This window comes from Amia ocellicauda, chromosome 9, assembly GCF_036373705.1.
Source record: "Amia ocellicauda isolate fAmiCal2 chromosome 9, fAmiCal2.hap1, whole genome shotgun sequence".
Taxonomy (NCBI): domain Eukaryota; kingdom Metazoa; phylum Chordata; class Actinopteri; order Amiiformes; family Amiidae; genus Amia; species Amia ocellicauda.
Window position 1 is genome coordinate 3,613,575 of NC_089858.1, and position 22,792 is coordinate 3,636,366.

Here is a 22,792-nt window from a genome sequence, read left to right on the forward strand (position 1 = left end):
AACAGACACAGTGAACCGCACGCTTGCTGACCATTGTCCCATTAGATCAGCGGTCTCAGATGGTCTGAGTTTAGAGCAGGATGGCGTCTGAGCCTTTTCCACACAAGATAGTGTGCGAGTGAATGACTCAGTACAGTAATACAATGTCATGCATGTCCTGGACAAGGCACTTTGGGGGGAGGGTGCATTAATATCTGTTTTGTTTTGATCGTTTTTGCTTTCTCTTTCAGGGTGAGAGAGAGAGAGAGAGAGAGAGAGGAGGCCGACACCCAGCTGCGCAGGGAGGAGGGAAACCCTGGTCTCGGAGGCGCGTCCACGGCACAGTGGGACCCGAACTCTCAGAACCGCCTGGTGGAGGCTGACTGCGCTTCGGCATGGGATCGAACAGAACCGGAAGCAATAAAGTGTCTTGAGACTCAACAGCTGTGTTCGTTCGTAATTAAGTCTCGAATGCAGTGACTATATAGAGAAATGCGTCACCCGCAACGAAAACTATTTCAGCTATTTGAAGACCAAAGACAAGGGCTGGAGACAACCTGAGGACCCCAAGGTGAGACGGCGAAGACAGTTCCTGTGTGCCTCACCATAGACACAAACAGGAAATAGGAAGGCACTGTCTGAGTGACACAGCTTGGATAGGAAGGTTTAGTTGACCCCTCCCTTTGGGCAGTGCTTTTGACTTGAAAGATAACGAAACGATTGAATAAAGACCCACTACGATCAACTGGAATATGACCAGCAAGTGTTTTTTTGGAGAATCGGGATCAGACATTGTTTTATCAGGATGCAGTGGAGTGGTGCGGTGCACATCACTGCCGTGTGTGTCAGCAGGTCTGTATACAGCACACGCCACGTGGCTGGAATCCCGCCTCAAGTCGGCGACAAAAAGAAAACTGTTGGTTTGGGTTTTTTTTATTTGAGAAAATCATTTCTCCTCCTGCGTCAAACAGAGAACAGCCTGCAACTCGCTAGACTCCTTAGAGTCTTAGAGGTGTAGATCACACAGTGTGTTCCAGTGACTTATTTTTTTTATAGAACTGCTAAAAGAATAATAAATGATCTGCATACAAATCTCAGAAAGCTGTGTAGAAGACTTTTATTACATGGTTTTGTCAGAGTTCTTTCTTTGCACTGCTTGGTTCTCAGTGTAACTTTAAAATGAGGCAGTATTCTGCTTAAAGTGATAAGAAGAACAAAAAGTGTCCAATTCAGAGGAGGCCATTCGCCCCATCGTGCTCGTTTGGTGTCCATTAATAACTAAGTGATCAAAGGATCCTATCCAGTCTGTTTTTGAACGTTCAAAAATTAGGGAAAAATTAGGTAGACTGCACAGTGCATTGTGGGATCTGTATTTCAGACACTTTTATAATCACATTTTAGACATAACCAGCCAAATACTAGCTCATTTGCTAAGACTTAAAAGCTAAACATACTGTGTATGCAAAAGCATGACTTCCTACACTAATGTATAAACATTGACAGTGTGTCTATTAAGGTTTCAGGGTATAACTATATATATATATATATATATATATATATATATATATATATATATATATAATAAAATGAGGGAGACACAGACACTGTACAGACACGTGTCTGGTTGCCATGCCATGGTAAAGTACACTGCAACTATGACGTCATAATTCGACTGTGCATCAGTCTTTCCATAAGTTGTCATAACTCGTCATAACTAGCTGACATTGCTGACAGACGGCGAGCGGATATCATTCATATTGCACTAAACAATTCAAGAGGAACTAAAGATGTTCCGTTTTATGAATAAGAAGAAGCAGAAAAATATTATCGGAAAGATACACAAAGCTGCCGCCAGGGGGAATCTGTCGCAGTTGAAAAAACTTGGAAAGAAGCATGGCTTCAATATGCTGGACGAACATAACAGGTAAGAAATGTATTATTATTATTATTATTAATAATAATATTACTCGAATAAAATGACTGCTTTATAGAGGAAGCTCCTGCCTTTTTAACACATGTATCATACACTGAATAACTGATAATCGAAAGTTATTCTGGGGGCACATTATTGCCGAAGATCTAGATTAATGTTGTTTAAAAAATAAAAACCTATTTATAGACCAGATGATTTAGGTTGCTCTCCAGCACATAACCGTATCAGCGTGCATTATTATTATGCATGTATATGCTGCTCACTGTACACACCTGCCAACCCTGGACATTGTGTTTTTGAGTGGGACGCTCAGCGGCCTAAGACACTTACACTGCCCAACCTGTCCCCCAGAAAACCATACACTATGCATATAACAACTGCTTTATTACTCTGTTTTTACCTTAACTGCTGTCCTGGTATCGGGCTGGTGCTCCCTGATAAGCTTTCTCTCAATATAAAGTGCAAGTAGAGTATTAATACATAAAAACAGAGCCTCTGTAGCTACCCGAAAACGTAAGTATATGTAGCTCATTGCTGTTTACTCAACACAAAAAGACAACATTTAATGAATAAATAGAGTGCAGTCACTGAATAATACCACAAATAATGCAGTTTGTTCTAGCTGACCTGCAGAAATGACTCGCCTGAAGGCCGGGGCCATGGGCTGCAAATCACACAACATAAGCAGTGAAACTAATCAAAGTCATTCCGCGGTGCCGTGTTTGTGTTCAGTGTGTGTGATAGTCCTTGTACACACGTAATTACGGCTCGGCAGTAGTATGTGCATGTATACGTGCAATTAAGGTTAATTGGGTGTCCTGCGATGTCGCGCAGTGCTGTTTGAGGGACAGGACAGTAATGGAGACGAGAGCTGGTGCTGAACTGTCACCTGTCGAGGACGGAGCTCATCTCTCGGCTCTGTAATGACGCGCAGCCGCCGAGTTTGACTCGAGTAGCGACTCGACCTGCGCGCTCTCGACTCGTGTCTTGGGCCTCGGGCTGCACGCCTCACACGCACACAGCAGGCCCTGCGCTGCTCATCGAGCCGCACTTCCTAATGGTTTGATCGGTTGCCAGATTTACGGCAAGCGACTAATTGCTTCATAATGCATGAACAATGAGATGCTGTATTTCACGGGTAACCTTGAATAAACCTTCAGACAAAACGCCGTGCTCGTCGCATCGACACTGACGTCAGAGTCGAGCGACAGGGGGCGGCGTCTCGCCTGCCAGCCCGGAGAGTGACGCGCGATGTTCACAATCCTCCATATTTATACTGTAGCCTGGATTGGCTCTGCTCGGTGTTTAATCGGTCTTTTAATAACGGCAGGTGTGCAGAACTTCAGCCCGATTTTTGCGTGTTTTGTTGTTACGATGCGTACAGGTAGGCAGGTCTGCGAGTCTCAGTGTAGACTCTTACCAATGCAAGCATTGATGCGCAGCCATTCCTGTCAGTTTGTTTATTTCTTTCCTTCTCCAGTGTTTTCTTCAGGGATAAAATAGTGATGTGGTGGCCATATGTGTGTCTATGGTCTATTATGAACTCGGCAGGGCTTAGATACAGACTTTGCACTATGAATTAACATCTCTCTATATTATTATTATTGTTATTATTATTACTACTACTGCTGCAGTGAGAACACAGACAGGGTTTTAATTGCTGTCTCTGTCTCCAGAACACCCCTGCACCTGGCCTGCGTCTCTGGACAGGAGGAGGTCGTCGCTTTCCTGGCCGAGCGGAAGGCAGAGTTGGATCTGTGCGATGACCAGCACAGCACTGCACTGATGAAGGTAAAGCCCAGCGTCTGCGTGTCTGTCTCATCAGTACTGCACTCCCTCCCTTTCTAAATAGTTTTTTTCCCTAGTTTCTTATTTTTAAACAAAGACAATCAAACCACCCAGCTTCTGATCCACGAAGAGTGTCCAGTGGGATCGATGGTAACGCAGCGTGTCTTTGGGGTTTGTGTTGCAGGCGGTGCAGTGTGGGCAGCAGGGCTGCGTGGCGGCGCTCCTGAAACACGGAGCCGACCCCAACGTGATGGACGTGGACGGGAACACGGCCCTCCATTTCGCTGCCCTCGTCCCGTCTGTCGCTCTGGCTGCCCAGCAGGCCAGGAATAAGGTACGGCTTCATAGCTCCGGATTGTGTGCCTTATGGCATGTAACATGTAAAATGAATACACAAACATATATATAGTGAATATATAGTGAAAATGTGATGCAGAAATAGCGACTGTAATGGGTAGTTGAATGATGTGCTGTAAAGATGTTCTCCTCACTTTTAGGAAGGCTGCACCCCGCTGCTCCTGGCCACCGCGGAGAACCACATCCGCGTGGTCACCCTGCTGCACAAGAAAGGGGCCAAGATCAACGCCAGGGACAACTCAATGAGGTGGGCAGCGGTTTATTTCTCTGGACCACAGAATGACCTAGAAAAGCGACAGATCTGTGAGAGGGAGGGACGGGGAGTGTCTCCTCTGGATCGGACCGGATCACAGAGCACAGACACGGACCTGATGGCGGTTTAATGTCTCGACAGCTTGCAAGAGCACAGAATGAACAGTGTTTATATGAAACGGTTGAGTATTGTCCTGTAACAAGATGATCTGGCTTTTCTCAGGACGCCGCTGATGATAGCTGCCAGCAACGGCTTCCTGCCCTTGGTCTGCATCCTGTTGAGCTACGGTGCGGACGCATCGCTGGAGGACAGCAGTGGACACACTGCTGAGGTCCTCGCAGCGATGCATGGACACCACGGGTGAGACTGCTCTGCAGATCATCTATTATCAAGTAGTTTTGTGAATTGTTTTGCATTGTTGCATTGTTTTGTGAAAAAGTACTTTCCTTTAGATTCAGATGCAGCAGTGTTGATTCGCACACATGTAGAATACACATATGTATCTCTCGTTACAATATATGTAATAAAAGTTTTTCAAATGTATATTAGTCTTTATAAGAAATGCTCCTAATGAGAGGAATTTAAAACAATGATTCGAATTGTTCTGAAGAGCTTCACCAGGGACGAGGGGCTGTGTCACCTCACACTGACACTGAGTCGGACGAGTGACCGGGGTCTCCTCTCCAGTGCTGCGGCTCTGTGACTCTCACAGGAAGATAACGTGTCTGTTTAAGAGCCTGTTGCCTTTGCTTTCCAGCTGCTCAAATCGCATCATGACCTATGGGACCAAGAGCAGACCTGCGCAGACTCCGTCACACAGCAAGGGACAGGAGGCCAAGCTCCCTGGCAGCCTGAGCAGAGCATGGACGCTGGGAGGGGCAGCTCTCGACAGTGCCAGTGACCCCAGCATTGAAGACGCACAGGCATGGGATGAGGTAAACTCTTCTCTTCCCTCCTGTCTTGGTCCTGTCTGCTCGCTCTGTGGCTACAGGACATGATGTGGAAGTCGCAGCGACTCCCTGCTTCATTGTCCCGTGAATTACAACACAGACATGGCTGGCCTGCTCTCAGTCCGGTGCAGACATGGACCCAAAGTCCACATAATACTGTCAGCGTGCCAATGAGTCCTAATCCTGTAGATGTGTGTCTTTATCATCTACATTTTTAATGTCATTTGATCTGTCAGTCAGCTTAATCAATATTGTTCTGTAAATGATACGTACTGATCAGTTCAGTCTTTTTCTAGTTTCTGATCCTGCCGGGCAAACTGTAAAGGCACAGCTTCCGTCAGTGTGTCAGTCAAAGGTCTGCACATCCTCACTCAATCCACTCCTCACTGTCAGCTCTGTGCCTGTGAGAAGGCAGGCTGTGTCCCCCAGAAACACCAGCCCGTGTCCGAGTGTTGGCTGTGAACGTGGGAGCACTTGTGAATGCCAGACTTACCGTTCGTGTGTCTCTTGTGCTTTTCTATCATAAAGGTTGCGTCTCTGAAGCTGCAGCTGACCGTCTTGCAGAACAAGTGCCACCGGGTCACCCACTCCCTTGCAGAGAAGACCGCTCTCCTGGAGAGCGCGCAGCGAGAGAGAGACCAAGCCCAGGCACACCTGCAGGCCCTGCTGCGAGAGGTGATGGAGCCACGGCACGAGACCTCAGTTCCAGAGGAGAGTCTGGCAGAGAGACTGGCCCGGGCACAGTTGGAGAACCAGCTCCTGCGCCAGCAGCTGGCAGCAGCTCAGAAACAGGGCCTGGTGCACGAGAAGGCCCTGGCCGAGGAGCAGGAGCGGTTCAGAGACAGTCTGGCCAAGATGAAGGCCGACTGTGACAACTATGTCCAGAATGTGGAAGACTGCAACCAGGCCCTCCTCAGCAAGAACCGGAAGCTGCGGGCCCTTCTCGCCAAGCAGCAGAGCAAGGAGTCGGAGAGAGAGGTAGGCGTCCCGCTCTCGTTTTCTATATCACCTGTGACTGGGAGTAGAAACTCTTCATACCTGGAGATTGAAGGGAAGGACACTGAGCTGCAAGTGTCTGACACATCTGTAGAAGGCTTTATTTTCCAGGCTTAATTGTTAAAAATGTTCTGGGACAGATCAGCATAGAAACAATTGTGTAATCATGTGGTTGTCTCTGCACATACTGTTGCTTTGACAGCGGACAATTTCTTGTATGTTTCCTATATTTCTCCATTCTTTATCATGCTTTCACTTGGTTTTTGTTTACTGTGAACCGTGGTTTTCCAATGGCACAGCACTGCAGTGCTTTATAAAACAATCATAATGCCAATCCTGTGCGCAAGTTTACCAGTCAAGAGGACTCCATAGCACAGAGCGCGGACAGCTTCTGTGTCGTTTAAGAGTCTGGGCAGTAAAGATGAATTCTCGACAGAAAGAAAAGTGCTGTTAGGTGTCATAGTGAACTGCTCTGGTGTGCGGCGCTGCTGTGCGGGTTCCTGGGGCTCAGATACAGGAAGCAGAGGGCCGCACATCCAGACCGAGCTGCGCAACCTCAGGCAGAAGTCTTGCCTTTATAAATGTGTCAGGTAAGCAGCAATTACAGGTAGAAGGTAAAAAAAAGATTGAATAGATTCTGATATGTACATGTAGCCGATATACACATGTATTATATTACAGGTGCCATGTAAGACTCTGCCTCGGAGGAAGGCATGGGCAGAGGAGGAGGGCCTCTCCTCGGAAGGTAAAGCGACTGACCACAGCGAAGTTAAGTCTCCTGTTAAAATGATGCAGACAGAGAAAAAGAAAACCAATTACACTGACCAGCAAACGAGCGCGGCGAGCAGAACTCAAGGTGGAGGCGGTTCTGTGCAGCAGACAAAGCCGTGTGCGACACAGACCGCACGTCTCCCCAGAGAGCAGGCGGCCATCGGCGTCGTGCGCGGCAGCTGTCACCAGGGCCACGAGCGCTTTGGGCACAACAGCGGGAAGCAGTGTGTGCCCAACAGCTTCTGTTCAGTAATATACAGCGAAGTGAAGAGCCCCGAGAAGTGGGATAGTGCTGACCTGGACGCTATCCTGCAGCGCGGGAACAAGCTGTACTCCAAGCTGCAGAGCACTGCTGCAGTGAAAAACACGTATACATTAGTTACTGAACTTCCAGGTCAGCTGAAAGTGTTTGGCACCAGCTGCACCACATCGATGGGCGAGTCGGTGGCCGGGCTGCTGGGCGGTCCCAGTGACAGTGCTTTATCTGGGATAGTGTTGTCCCTGGGCGACGCTCTGCAGACAACGCTGACTGAGTTCAGAGCTTGTCTCGTCACGTTTGCAGGATCGACGTTTGCCGTGATACGTGGAAGCAGGGCATTCCACGTGTTCGACTCTCATTCGAGAAATGAGAACGGCATGCAAATCCCAGACGGAACCTGTGTGCTGATCACAAAGAACAGCATACAGGAGGTGACGCAGCACTGTGTCAAACTGGCTGAGTCCCTGAACGCAAATAAGCTCAGCCAGTTTGAGATCACTGGACTGAATGTTCATGTAATCTAAAAAACCACCGGAGGATTCGTCTATTGATGACCGAATCTTTAAATTATTTTGGGTTACAAAGTTCCAAAGCTGTGACTGAGAATCGCTGGAGATTCATACGTTTACAGCAGAATGTTTTTGGTCTAATTTGAAATTAATTGCTCACTGGGTAGTTCAAATTGTCATCATCATACGAACTGGAACACAATTAGAAAGGGCCGCCCGGAATAGGTTCATTGTAATTTAATTGTTGTTGGCGTCCGTCAGCCGTCTTCTATGAGGCGCCGTTAGGGACATTATCACTGAAAAACACTTGCGCTCTCAACACTGAAAACGAGACCACATAGGTGACGTCAAAATATCAGTACTCCCGCGCAGCATTATTGCATATTAAGTGAAAGTGGAAACTAACATGTGTAATACAGATTAAGCGCAAAGGGCTGGTTTGTCACGCATTTGCATTCTATACATATGTATGGCTATGTACTGTAGCCTATGTATATACAATTAATAGAGTTGTATAAATGGGTTGTTAGGCTATAGATTAAAAGCCAGCTGAAGCACAAGCCAATCCAAGCTTGTGTCATAAATATACATTTTACTATGATTATGGCGCGGTCTAGTCTGGACTTTGGCGGAGGTGGTGTGGCATTTATAGCCTGGATAGGATCCTTGGATCACTCGGTTATTAATGGACACCAAACGAGCACGATGGGGCGAATGGCCTCCTCTCGATTGGACACTGTCTGATGCTCTTACGTTCTATTTGATTTAATAAAAATGTTGGCACATTTCTGTGGACTCATGCTTAACTTTGTGTTAACTTTTGTATTATCACTCTTTACTATTATTATTAAGCCTTAAGTTATATAAAGGGATACTACTACAGTATTTTGGCATTTAGACAGATTTCCTACTCAAACAGATATTAGTCAGCTTTTGAAAGTTAGCAATTGCGACAACTGGCTTCCATTGTGCTATGCTAATGTAATGAAAAATTTAAATGAGCTCAAACTGGACACACAGACCTAAAATTGTATCCAATTTGTAATCAATAGTAAAGAGTGATAATACAAAAGTTAACACAAAGTTAAGCATGAGTCCACAGAAATGTGCCAACATTTTTATTAAATCAAATAGAACGTAAGAGCATAAGAAAGTGTCCAATCGAGAGGAGGCCATTCGCCCCATCGTGCTCGTTTGGTGTCCATTAATAACCGAGTGATCCAAGGATCCTATCCAGGCTATAAATGCCACACCACCTCCGCCAAAGTCCAGACTAGACCGCGCCATAATCATAGTGAAATGTATATTTATGACACAAGCTTGGATTGGCTTGTGCTTCAGCTGGCTTTTAATATATAGCCTAACAACACATTTATACAACTCTATTAATTGTATATACATAGCCATACATATGTATAGAATGCAAATGCGTGACAAACCAGCCCTTTGCGCTTAATCTGTATTACACATGTTAGTTTCCACTTTCACTTAATATGCAATAATGCTGCGCGGGATTACTGATATTTTGACGTCACCTATGTGGTCTCGTTTTCAGTGTAGAGAGCGTAACTGTTATTCAGTGATAATGTCCCTAACGGCGCCTCATAGTCCCTGATGCGTCGCATTGAAATTAATTGCTCACTGGGTAGTTCAAATTGTCATCATCATATGAATTGGAACAAAATTAGAAAGGGCCGCCCGGAATAGGTTAATTGTAATTGAATTGTTGTTGGCATCCGTCAGCCGTCTTCCCTGACGCGTCGCTCCGTCCAGGACTCGCTGCCATAGAGGACACTGCTGATCACACAGGCTTTGTATAGCTGGACTTTGGTGTTCAGTCCTCTATGGTACTGCCTGCTTCTCTTTGAAACATGGACGGCGGTCCACACTGCTGCCACAATCACCGAGCCGCTTCCACTGAGTTCTGTTTGTTGTGGTTGTTTTATGGAAGATCACATTTCAGTACATTTATGTGTTATTGGGCTTTATGTGCTGAATAGATTGACATAAAATAAGATGCAGAGGAAGGGGGGTATATAAAGTTTCTTAATGACGATAAAATCTAATTCTGGACAAAGGGAGGGAGGGAGAGAGGGAGACAGACAGAGACATAGAGAGTGAGACAGAGACAGAGATGCTGAGACAGAGAGAGATGCAGAGACAGGGGCAGAGACAGAGAGACACAGAGAGACATAGAGAGAGAGATGCAGAGACGGACAGAGAGAGAGACAAAGAGAGAGACACAGAGAGACTTATGCCTCGGTTCCACTGGCTTAAGCGTCCGTGCCGTGCTGTGCCATGCCATGCCGACGCGTCCCAGAGCTTTTTTTTGTAAAACCAGGCCGTTGTGAATCCGTCCCTCTTATGGGTGGGACTGTGGGTTTGTTTTTTGTTTCGTTTTAAAAACAGAGACGCTATGAGCGACACAGCCTGACGTGGAGAGGACTTTTGTGTCTATTTTATTCTTCGTGCCTTAAATGATTGTAAACGGCGTAATAAATACACGTTTCTGTTAAGAGATATTAGGAAGAGCTAAACTTGTAGACAACATTATATTCAGGCAAGCATGTGCACATAAGAATACGTTTCCATGTGCAACAATATTATTATCGTCATCATTTGTGCTAGTATATATGTATTTATTACATAATGCTTTTTGCCGTATTATTTATAATTTACTTTACAAAATACACACGTTTCACGATTAATAATCTAGCTACAATATAGCCGGTTATAATTTAACTGAAGTGTGCACGTCTCGGTCATAGCGTTTATGAACTTACGGACGCATTTATTAAACCAGTCCTTAATGTTTTATAGGGAAACCCAGATCTGCTGTATTTTTGTATTCATTAATTTAACTTGTAAATGGTTTATAATACACTCAGATATTAACTGTAAGCAGTCATTGTTTCTGTATGTGGATTTCACTACATGCTGCTAATAAAACTAATTTCTTCGTGATCGCACACGGCATTTGAGATTATATCTTCCGACACAATGTATCTGATCTCCTCCCTGTCTGTCTGCAAGTCAAGTGCACATCTTCGCTTTCAGAAGCGGAGATATTTCCTCAGTGGGCGGGACAGACGCTTACGGACACGTCTGGCAGCAGATAGTTAACTGTCCACAAAACACGGACGTGTCCACCAGTGGAAACGGGGCAATAGAGAGAGACAGAGTGAGAGACAGACACGCAGAGAGAGAAACAGAGACAGACACACACACACACAGAGAGAGAGAGACAGAAACACAAAGACACAGAGAGAGACTAGAGATAGAGACATGGAGAGACACACGGAGAGAGAGACACAGAGAGACAGAGAGAGAGCTAGAAGAAGCAGGGCGAGAGCAAGAAGATGTAGCTGAAGGATGGAGGCAGGTGAAGATGAGGCAGAGGGAGAGACTGAGAATGAGAGGGGGAGCCAGGGATTGAAGAACAGCGCAGTGAGGCCGAGGCACCGAGGCGCACAGGGGACGCGAGTCCAGCAGGAATCACGGTGTGTTCATTCTCTGATTGTCACTGAGAGATGCTTCTCTATTTGCATTAATAAAGACTCTTCATTTCACTGTAGCAGCACCTCAGGATCATGTAGGCTGTGAGTTGCCGCTCAGAACAGACACAGTGAACCGCACGCTTGCTGACCATTGTCCCATTAGATCAGCGGTCTCAGATGGTCTGAGTTTAGAGCAGGCTGGCGTCTGAGCCTTTTCCACACAAGATAGTGTGCGAGTGAATGACTCAGTACAGTAATACAATGTCATGCATGTCCTGGACAAGGCACTTTGGGGGGAGGGTGCATTAATATCTGTTTTGTTTTGATCGTTTTTGCTTTCTCTTTCAGGGTGAGAGAGAGAGAGAGAGAGAGAGAGAGGAGGCCGACACCCAGCTGCGCAGGGAGGAGGGAAACCCTGGTCTCGGAGGCGCGTCCACGGCACAGTGGGACCCGAACTCTCAGAACCGCCTGGTGGAGGCTGACTGCGCTTCGGCATGGGATCGAACAGAACCGGAAGCAATAAAGTGTCTTGAGACTCAACAGCTGTGTTCGTTCGTAATTAAGTCTCGAATGCAGTGACTATATAGAGAAATGCGTCACCCGCAACGAAAACTATTTCAGCTATTTTAAGACCAAAGACAAGGGCTGGAGACAACCTGAGGACCCCAAGGTGAGACGGCGAAGACAGTTCCTGTGTGCCTCACCATAGACACAAACAGGAAATAGGAAGGCACTGTCTGAGTGACACAGCTTGGATAGGAAGGTTTAGTTGACCCCTCCCTTTGGGCAGTGCTTTTGACTTGAAAGATAACGAAACGATTGAATAAAGACCCACTACGATCAACTGGAATATGACCAGCAAGTGTTTTTTTGGAGAATCGGGATCAGACATTGTTTTATCAGGATGCAGTGGAGTGGTGCGGTGCACATCACTGCCGTGTGTGTCAGCAGGTCTGTATACAGCACACGCCACGTGGCTGGAATCCCGCCTCAAGTCGGCGACAAAAAGAAAACTGTTGGTTTGGGTTTTTTTTATTTGAGAAAATCATTTCTCCTCCTGCGTCAAACAGAGAACAGCCTGCAACTCGCTAGACTCCTTAGAGTCTTAGAGGTGTAGATCACACAGTGTGTTCCAGTGACTTATTTTTTTTATAGAACTGCTAAAAGAATAATAAATGATCTGCATACAAATCTCAGAAAGCTGTGTAGAAGACTTTTATTACATGGTTTTGTCAGAGTTCTTTCTTTGCACTGCTTGGTTCTCAGTGTAACTTTAAAATGAGGCAGTATTCTGCTTAAAGTGATAAGAAGAACAAAAAGTGTCCAATTCAGAGGAGGCCATTCGCCCCATCGTGCTCGTTTGGTGTCCATTAATAACTAAGTGATCAAAGGATCCTATCCAGTCTGTTTTTGAACGTTCAAAAATTAGGGAAAAATTAGGTAGACTGCACAGTGCATTGTGGGATCTGTATTTCAGACACTTTTATAATCACATTTTAGACATAACCAGCCAAATACTAGCTCATTTGCTAAGACTTAAAAGCTAAACATACTGTGTATGCAAAAGCATGACTTCCTACACTAATGTATAAACATTGACAGTGTGTCTATTAAGGTTTCAGGGTATAACTATATATATATATATATATATATATATATATATATATATATATATATATATATATATAAAATGAGGGAGACACAGACACTGTAAAGACACGTGTCTGGTTGCCATGCCATGGTAAAGTACACTGCAACTATGACGTCATAATTCGACTGTGCATCAGTCTTTCCATAAGTTGTCATAACTCGTCATAACTAGCTGACATTGCTGACAGACGGCGAGCGGATATCATTCATATTGCACTAAACAATTCAAGAGGAACTAAAGATGTTCCGTTTTATGAATAAGAAGAAGCAGAAAAATATTATCGGAAAGATACACAAAGCTGCCGCCAGGGGGAATCTGTCGCAGTTGAAAAAACTTGGAAAGAAGCATGGCTTCAATATGCTGGACGAACATAACAGGTAAGAAATGTATTATTATTATTATTATTAATAATAATATTACTCGAATAAAATGACTGCTTTATAGAGGAAGCTCCTGCCTTTTTAACACATGTATCATACACTGAATAACTGATAATCGAAAGTTATTCTGGGGGCACATTATTGCCGAAGATCTAGATTAATGTTGTTTAAAAAATAAAAACCTATTTATAGACCAGATGATTTAGGTTGCTCTCCAGCACATAACCGTATCAGCGTGCATTATTATTATGCATGTATATGCTGCTCACTGTACACACCTGCCAACCCTGGACATTGTGTTTTTGAGTGGGACGCTCAGCGGCCTAAGACACTTACACTGCCCAACCTGTCCCCCAGAAAACCATACACTATGCATATAACAACTGCTTTATTACTCTGTTTTTACCTTAACTGCTGTCCTGGTATCGGGCTGGTGCTCCCTGATAAGCTTTCTCTCAATATAAAGTGCAAGTAGAGTATTAATACATAAAAACAGAGCCTCTGTAGCTACCCGAAAACGTAAGTATATGTAGCTCATTGCTGTTTACTCAACACAAAAAGACAACATTTAATGAATAAATAGAGTGCAGTCACTGAATAATACCACAAATAATGCAGTTTGTTCTAGCTGACCTGCAGAAATGACTCGCCTGAAGGCCGGGGCCATGGGCTGCAAATCACACAACATAAGCAGTGAAACTAATCAAAGTCATTCCGCGGTGCCGTGTTTGTGTTCAGTGTGTGTGATAGTCCTTGTACACACGTAATTACGGCTCGGCAGTAGTATGTGCATGTATACGTGCAATTAAGGTTAATTGGGTGTCCTGCGATGTCGCGCAGTGCTGTTTGAGGGACAGGACAGTAATGGAGACGAGAGCTGGTGCTGAACTGTCACCTGTCGAGGACGGAGCTCATCTCTCGGCTCTGTAATGACGCGCAGCCGCCGAGTTTGACTCGAGTAGCGACTCGACCTGCGCGCTCTCGACTCGTGTCTTGGGCCTCGGGCTGCACGCCTCACACGCACACAGCAGGCCCTGCGCTGCTCATCGAGCCGCACTTCCTAATGGTTTGATCGGTTGCCAGATTTACGGCAAGCGACTAATTGCTTCATAATGCATGAACAATGAGATGCTGTATTTCACGGGTAACCTTGAATAAACCTTCAGACAAAACGCCGTGCTCGTCGCATCGACACTGACGTCAGAGTCGAGCGACAGGGGGCGGCGTCTCGCCTGCCAGCCCGGAGAGTGACGCGCGATGTTCACAATCCTCCATATTTATACTGTAGCCTGGATTGGCTCTGCTCGGTGTTTAATCGGTCTTTTAATAACGGCAGGTGTGCAGAACTTCAGCCCGATTTTTGCGTGTTTTGTTGTTACGATGCGTACAGGTAGGCAGGTCTGCGAGTCTCAGTGTAGACTCTTACCAATGCAAGCATTGATGCGCAGCCATTCCTGTCAGTTTGTTTATTTCTTTCCTTCTCCAGTGTTTTCTTCAGGGATAAAATAGTGATGTGGTGGCCATATGTGTGTCTATGGTCTATTATGAACTCGGCAGGGCTTAGATACAGACTTTGCACTATGAATTAACATCTCTCTATATTATTATTATTGTTATTATTATTACTACTACTGCTGCAGTGAGAACACAGACAGGGTTTTAATTGCTGTCTCTGTCTCCAGAACACCCCTGCACCTGGCCTGCGTCTCTGGACAGGAGGAGGTCGTCGCTTTCCTGGCCGAGCGGAAGGCAGAGTTGGATCTGTGCGATGACCAGCACAGCACTGCACTGATGAAGGTAAAGCCCAGCGTCTGCGTGTCTGTCTCATCAGTACTGCACTCCCTCCCTTTCTAAATAGTTTTTTTCCCTAGTTTCTTATTTTTAAACAAAGACAATCAAACCACCCAGCTTCTGATCCACGAAGAGTGTCCAGTGGGATCGATGGTAACGCAGCGTGTCTTTGGGGTTTGTGTTGCAGGCGGTGCAGTGTGGGCAGCAGGGCTGCGTGGCGGCGCTCCTGAAACACGGAGCCGACCCCAACGTGATGGACGTGGACGGGAACACGGCCCTCCATTTCGCTGCCCTCGTCCCGTCTGTCGCTCTGGCTGCCCAGCTAGTGCGACACGGGGCAGACATTGAGGCCAGGAATAAGGTACGGCTTCATAGCTCCGGATTGTGTGCCTTATGGCATGTAACATGTAAAATGAATACACAAACATATATATAGTGAATATATAGTGAAAATGTGATGCAGAAATAGCGACTGTAATGGGTAGTTGAATGATGTGCTGTAAAGATGTTCTCCTCACTTTTAGGAAGGCTGCACCCCGCTGCTCCTGGCCACCGCGGAGAACCACATCCGCGTGGTCACCCTGCTGCACAAGAAAGGGGCCAAGATCAACGCCAGGGACAACTCAATGAGGTGGGCAGCGGTTTATTTCTCTGGACCACAGAATGACCTAGAAAAGCGACAGATCTGTGAGAGGGAGGGACGGGGAGTGTCTCCTCTGGATCGGACCGGATCACAGAGCACAGACACGGACCTGATGGCGGTTTAATGTCTCGACAGCTTGCAAGAGCACAGAATGAACAGTGTTTATATGAAACGGTTGAGTATTGTCCTGTAACAAGATGATCTGGCTTTTCTCAGGACGCCGCTGATGATAGCTGCCAGCAACGGCTTCCTGCCCTTGGTCTGCATCCTGTTGAGCTACGGTGCGGACGCATCGCTGGAGGACAGCAGTGGACACACTGCTGAGGTCCTCGCAGCGATGCATGGACACCACGGGTGAGACTGCTCTGCAGATCATCTATTATCAAGTAGTTTTGTGAATTGTTTTGCATTGTTGCATTGTTTTGTGAAAAAGTACTTTCCTTTAGATTCAGATGCAGCAGTGTTGATTCGCACACATGTAGAATACACATATGTATCTCTCGTTACAATATATGTAATAAAAGTTTTTCAAATGTATATTAGTCTTTATAAGAAATGCTCCTAATGAGAGGAATTTAAAACAATGATTTGAATTGTTCTGAAGAGCTTCACCAGGGACGAGGGGCTGTGTCACCTCACACTGACACTGAGTCGGACGAGTGACGGGGGTCTCCTCTCCAGTGCTGCGGCTCTGTGACTCTCACAGGAAGATAACGTGTCTGTTTAAGAGCCTGTTGCCTTTGCTTTCCAGCTGCTCAAATCGCATCATGACCCATGGGACCAAGAGCAGACCTGCGCAGACTCCGTCACACAGCAAGGGACAGGAGGCCAAGCTCCCTGGCAGCCTGAGCAGAGCATGGACGCTGGGAGGGGCAGCTCTCGACAGTGCCAGTGACCCCAGCATTGAAGACGCACAGGCATGGGATGAGGTAAACTCTTCTCTTCCCTCCTGTCTTGGTCCTGTCTGCTCGCTCTGTGGCTACAGGACATGATGTGGAAGTCGCAGCGACTCCCTGCTTCATTGTCCCGTGAATTACAACACAGACATGGCTGGCCTGCTCTCAGTCCGGTGCAGACATGGACCCAAAGTCCACATAATACTGTCAGCGTGCCAATGAGTCCTAATCCTGTAGATGTGTGTCTTTATCATCTACATTTTTAATGTCATTTGATCTGTCAGTCAGCTTAATCAATATTGTTCTGTAAATGATACGTACTGATCAGTTCAGTCTTTTTCTAGTTTCTGATCCTGCCGGGCAAACTGTAAAGGCACAGCTTCCGTCAGTGTGTCAGTCAAAGGTCTGCACATCCTCACTCAATCCACTCCTCACTGTCAGCTCTGTGCCTGTGAGAAGGCAGGCTGTGTCCCCCAGAAACACCAGCCCGTGTCCGAGTGTTGGCTGTGAACGTGGGAGCACTTGTGAATGCCAGACTTACCGTTCGTGTGTCTCTTGTGCTTTTCTATCATAAAGGTTGCGTCTCTGAAGCTGCAGCTGACCGTCTTGCAGAACAAGTGCCACCGGGTCACCCACTCCCTTGCAGAGAAGACCGCTCTCCTGGAGAGCGCGCAGCGAGAGAGAGACCAAGCCCAGGCACACCTGCAGGCCCTGCTGCGAGAGGTGATGGAGCCACGGCACGAGACCTCAGTTCCAGAGGAGAGTCTGGCAGAGAGACTGGCCCGGGCACAGTTGGAGAACCAGCTCCTGCGCCAGCAGCTGGCAGCAGCTCAGAAACAGGGCCTGGTGCACGAGAAGGCCCTGGCCGAGGAGCAGGAGCGGTTCAGAGACAGTCTGGCCAAGATGAAGGCCGACTGTGACAACTATGTCCAGAATGTGGAAGACTGCAACCAGGCCCTCCTCAGCAAGAACCGGAAGCTGCGGGCCCTTCTCGCCAAGCAGCAGAGCAAGGAGTCGGAGAGAGAGGTAGGCGTCCCGCTCTCGTTTTCTATATCACGTGTGACTGGGAGTAGAAACTCTTCATACCTGGAGATTGAAGGGAAGGACACTGAGCTGCAAGTGTCTGACACATCTGTAGAAGGCTTTATTTTCCAGGCTTAATTGTTAAAAATGTTCTGGGACAGATCAGCATAGAAACAATTGTGTAATCATGTGGTTGTCTCTGCACATACTGTTGCTTTGACAGCGGACAATTTCTTGTATGTTTCCTATATTTCTCCATTCTTTATCATGCTTTCACTTGGTTTTTGTTTACTGTGAACCGTGGTTTTCCAATGGCACAGCACTGCAGTGCTTTATAAAACAATCATAATGCCAATCCTGTGCGCAAGTTTACCAGTCAAGAGGACTCCATAGCACAGAGCGCGGACAGCTTCTGTGTCGTTTAAGAGTCTGGGCAGTAAAGATGAATTCTCGACAGAAAGAAAAGTGCTGTTAGGTGTCATAGTGAACTGCTCTGGTGTGCGGCGCTGCTGTGCGGGTTCCTGGGGCTCAGATACAGGAAGCAGAGGGCCGCACATCCAGACCGAGCTGCGCAACCTCAGGCAGAAGTCTTGCCTTTATAAATGTGTCAGGTAAGCAGCAATTACAGGTAGAAGGTAAAAAAAAGATTGAATAGATTCTTATATGTACATGTAGCCGATATACACATGTATTATATTACAGGTGCCATGTAAGACTCTGCCTCGGAGGAAGGCATGGGCAGAGGAGGAGGGCCTCTCCTCGGAAGGTAAAGCGACTGACCACAGCGAAGTTAAGTCTCCTGTTAAAATGATGCAGACAGAGAAAAAGAAAACCAATTACACTGACCAGCAAACGAGCGCGGCGAGCAGAACCCAAGGTGGAGGCGGTTCTGTGCAGCAGACAAAGCCGTGTGCGACACAGACCGCACGTCTCCCCAGAGAGCAGGCGGCCATCGGCGTCGTGCGCGGCAGCTGTCACCAGGGCCACGAGCGCTTTGGGCACAACAGCGGGAAGCAGTGTGTGCCCAACAGCTTCTGTTCAGTAATATACAGCGAAGTGAAGAGCCCCGAGAAGTGGGATAGTGCTGACCTGGACGCTATCCTGCAGCGCGGGAACAAGCTGTACTCCAAGCTGCAGAGCACTGCTGCAGTGAAAAACACGTATACATTAGTTACTGAACTTCCAGGTCAGCTGAAAGTGTTTGGCACCAGCTGCACCACATCGATGGGCGAGTCGGTGGCCGGGCTGCTGGGCGGTCCCAGTGACAGTGCTTTATCTGGGATAGTGTTGTCCCTGGGCGACGCTCTGCAGACAACGCTGACTGAGTTCAGAGCTTGTCTCGTCACGTTTGCAGGATCGACGTTTGCCGTGATACGTGGAAGCAGGGCATTCCACGTGTTCGACTCTCATTCGAGAAATGAGAACGGCATGCAAATCCCAGACGGAACCTGTGTGCTGATCACAAAGAACAGCATACAGGAGGTGACGCAGCACTGTGTCAAACTGGCTGAGTCCCTGAACGCAAATAAGCTCAGCCAGTTTGAGATCACTGGACTGAATGTTCATGTAATCTAAAAAACCACCGGAGGATTCGTCTATTGATGACCGAATCTTTAAATTATTTTGGGTTACAAACTTCCAAAGCTGTGACTGAGAATCGCTGGAGATTCTTACGTTTACAGCAGAATGTTTTTGGTCTAATTTGAAATTAATTGCTCACTGGGTAGTTCAAATTGTCATCATCATACGAACTGGAACACAATTAGAAAGGGCCGCCCGGAATAGGTTCATTGTAATTTAATTGTTGTTGGCGTCCGTCAGCCGTCTTCTATGAGGCGCCGTTAGGGACATTATCACTGAAAAACACTTGCGCTCTCAACACTGAAAACGAGACCACATAGGTGACGTCAAAATATCAGTACTCCCGCACAGCATTATTGCATATTAAGTGAAAGTGGAAACTAACATGTGTAATACAGATTAAGCGCAAAGGGCTGGTTTGTCACGCATTTGCATTCTATACATATGTATGGCTATGTACTGTAGCCTATGTATATACAATTAATAGAGTTGTATAAATGGGTTGTTAGGCTATAGATTAAAAGCCAGCTGAAGCACAAGCCAATCCAAGCTTGTGTCATAAATATACATTTTACTATGATTATGGCGCGGTCTAGTCTGGACTTTGGCGGAGGTGGTGTGGCATTTATAGCCTGGATAGGATCCTTGGATCACTCGGTTATTAATGGACACCAAACGAGCACGATGGGGCGAATGGCCTCCTCTCGATTGGACACTGTCTGATGCTCTTACGTTCTATTTGATTTAATAAAAATGTTGGCACATTTCTGTGGACTCATGCTTAACTTTGTGTTAACTTTTGTATTATCACTCTTTACTATTATTATTAAGCCTTAAGTTATATAAAGGGATACTACTACAGTATTTTGGCATTTAGACAGATTTCCTACTCAAACAGATATTAGTCAGCTTTTGAAAGTTAGCAATTGCGACAATTGGCTTCCATTGTGCTATGCTAATGTAATGAAAAATTTAAATGAGCTCAAACTGGACACACAGACCTAAAATTGTATCCAATTTGTAATCAATAGTAAAGAGTGATAATACAAAAGTTAACACAAAGTTAAGCATGAGTCCACAGAAATGTGCCAACATTTTTATTAAATCAAATAGAACGTAAGAGCATCAGACAGTGTCCAATCGAGAGGAGGCCATTCGCCCCATCGTGCTCGTTTGGTGTCCATTAATAACCGAGTGATCCAAGGATCCTATCCAGGCTATAAATGCCACACCACCTCCGCCAAAGTCCAGACTAGACCGCGCCATAATCATAGTGAAATGTATATTTATGACACAAGCTTGGATTGGCTTGTGCTTCAGCTGGCTTTTAATATATAGCCTAACAACACATTTATACAACTCTATTAATTGTATATACATAGCCATACATATGTATAGAATGCAAATGCGTGACAAACCAGACCTTTGCGCTTAATCTGTATTACACATGTTAGTTTCCACTTTCACTTAATATGCAATAATGCTGCGCGGGATTACTGATATTTTGACGTCACCTATGTGGTCTCGTTTTCAGTGTAGAGAGCGTAACTGTTATTCAGTGATAATGTCCCTAACGGCGCCTCATAGTCCCTGATGCGTCGCATTGAAATTAATTGCTCACTGGGTAGTTCAAATTGTCATCATCATATGAATTGGAACAAAATTAGAAAGGGCCGCCCGGAATAGGTTAATTGTAATTGAATTGTTGTTGGCATCCGTCAGCCGTCTTCCCTGACGCGTCGCTCCGTCCAGGACTCGCTGCCATAGAGGACACTGCTGATCACACAGGCTTTGTATAGCTGGACTTTGGTGTTCAGTCCTCTATGGTACTGCCTGCTTCTCTTTGAAACATGGACGGCGGTCCACACTGCTGCCACAATCACCGAGCCGCTTCCACTGAGTTCTGTTTGTTGTGGTTGTTTTATGGAAGATCACATTTCAGTACATTTATGTGTTATTGGGCTTTATGTGCTGAATAGATTGACATAAAATAAGATGCAGAGGAAGGGGGGTATATAAAGTTTCTTAATGACGATAAAATCTAATTCTGGACAAAGGGAGGGAGGGAGAGAGGGAGACAGACAGAGACATAGAGAGTGAGACAGAGACAGAGATGCTGAGACAGAGAGAGATGCAGAGACAGGGGCCGAGACAGAGAGACACAGAGAGACATAGAGAGAGAGATGCAGAGACGGACAGAGAGAGAGACAAAGAGAGAGACACAGAGAGACTTATGCCTCGGTTCCACTGGCTTAAGCGTCCGTGCCGTGCTGTGCCATGCCATGCCGACGCGTCCCAGAGCTTTTTTTTGTAAAACCAGGCCGTTGTGAATCCGTCCCTCTTATGGGTGGGACTGTGGGTTTGTTTTTTGTTTCGTTTTAAAAACAGAGACGCTATGAGCGACACAGCCTGACGTGGAGAGGACTTTTGTGTCTATTTTATTCTTCGTGCCTTAAATGATTGTAAACGGCGTAATAAATACACGTTTCTGTTAAGAGATATTAGGAAGAGCTAAACTTGTAGACAACATTATATTCAGGCAAGCATGTGCACATAAGAATACGTTTCCATGTGCAACAATATTATTATCGTCATCATTTGTGCTAGTATATATGTATTTATTACATAATGCTTTTTGCCGTATTATTTATAATTTACTTTACAAAATACACACGTTTCACGATTAATAATCTAGCTACAATATAGCCGGTTATAATTTAACTGAAGTGTGCACGTCTCGGTCATAGCGTTTATGAACTTACGGACGCATTTATTAAACCAGTCCTTAATGTTTTATAGGGAAACCCAGATCTGCTGTATTTTTGTATTCATTAATTTAACTTGTAAATGGTTTATAATACACTCAGATATTAACTGTAAGCAGTCATTGTTTCTGTATGTGGATTTCACTACATGCTGCTAATAAAACTAATTTCTTCGTGATCGCACACGGCATTTGAGATTATATCTTCCGACACAATGTATCTGATCTCCTCCCTGTCTGTCTGCAAGTCAAGTGCACATCTTCGCTTTCAGAAGCGGAGATATTTCCTCAGTGGGCGGGACAGACGCTTACGGACACGTCTGGCAGCAGATAGTTAACTGTCCACAAAACACGGACGTGTCCACCAGTGGAAACGGGGCAATAGAGAGAGACAGAGTGAGAGACAGACACGCAGAGAGAGAAACAGAGACAGACACACACACACACAGAGAGAGAGAGAGACAGAAACACAAAGACACAGAGAGAGACTAGAGATAGAGACATGGAGAGACACACGGAGAGAGAGACACAGAGAGACAGAGAGAGAGCTAGAAGAAGCAGGGCGAGAGCAAGAAGATGTAGCTGAAGGATGGAGGCAGGTGAAGATGAGGCAGAGGGAGAGACTGAGAATGAGAGGGGGAGCCAGGGATTGAAGAACAGCGCAGTGAGGCCGAGGCACCGAGGCGCACAGGGGACGCGAGTCCAGCAGGAATCACGGTGTGTTCATTCTCTGATTGTCACTGAGAGATGCTTCTCTATTTGCATTAATAA

General features: G+C 46.0%; 2 protein-coding genes across 4 annotated transcripts; both read left to right on the forward strand.

Moving 5' to 3' along the window:
- Positions 1–1,596: 1,596 nt before the first annotated feature.
- Positions 1,597–7,854, forward strand: LOC136758190 (POTE ankyrin domain family member B-like). Its single transcript, XM_066712460.1, has 8 exons — positions 1,597–1,903; positions 3,589–3,703; positions 3,885–4,034; positions 4,198–4,304; positions 4,533–4,670; positions 5,068–5,245; positions 5,789–6,238; positions 6,938–7,854. Exons 1-8 carry the CDS (start codon positions 1,767–1,769, stop codon positions 7,808–7,810), a joined length of 2,148 nt encoding a protein of 715 aa, XP_066568557.1. The 5' UTR covers positions 1,597–1,766; the 3' UTR covers positions 7,811–7,854.
- Positions 7,855–13,127: 5,273 nt separating this feature from the next.
- Positions 13,128–19,500, forward strand: LOC136758414 (putative ankyrin repeat domain-containing protein 20A4). Of its 3 annotated transcripts, none has more exons than XM_066712727.1 (8): positions 13,128–13,320; positions 15,006–15,120; positions 15,302–15,475; positions 15,639–15,745; positions 15,974–16,111; positions 16,509–16,686; positions 17,230–17,679; positions 18,379–19,500. In XM_066712727.1, the coding sequence occupies exons 1-8, from the start codon at positions 13,184–13,186 to the stop codon at positions 19,249–19,251; spliced, it is 2,172 nt and encodes a 723-aa protein (XP_066568824.1). In that variant the 5' UTR covers positions 13,128–13,183; the 3' UTR covers positions 19,252–19,500. The 3 variants fall into 3 exon arrangements, with proteins under 3 accessions (XP_066568824.1, XP_066568826.1, XP_066568825.1); XM_066712729.1 differs by lacking the exon at positions 13,128–13,320 and adding an exon at positions 13,443–14,713; XM_066712728.1 differs by lacking the exon at positions 13,128–13,320 and adding an exon at positions 13,443–14,659.
- The last annotated feature ends 3,292 nt before the right edge of the window (positions 19,501–22,792 follow it).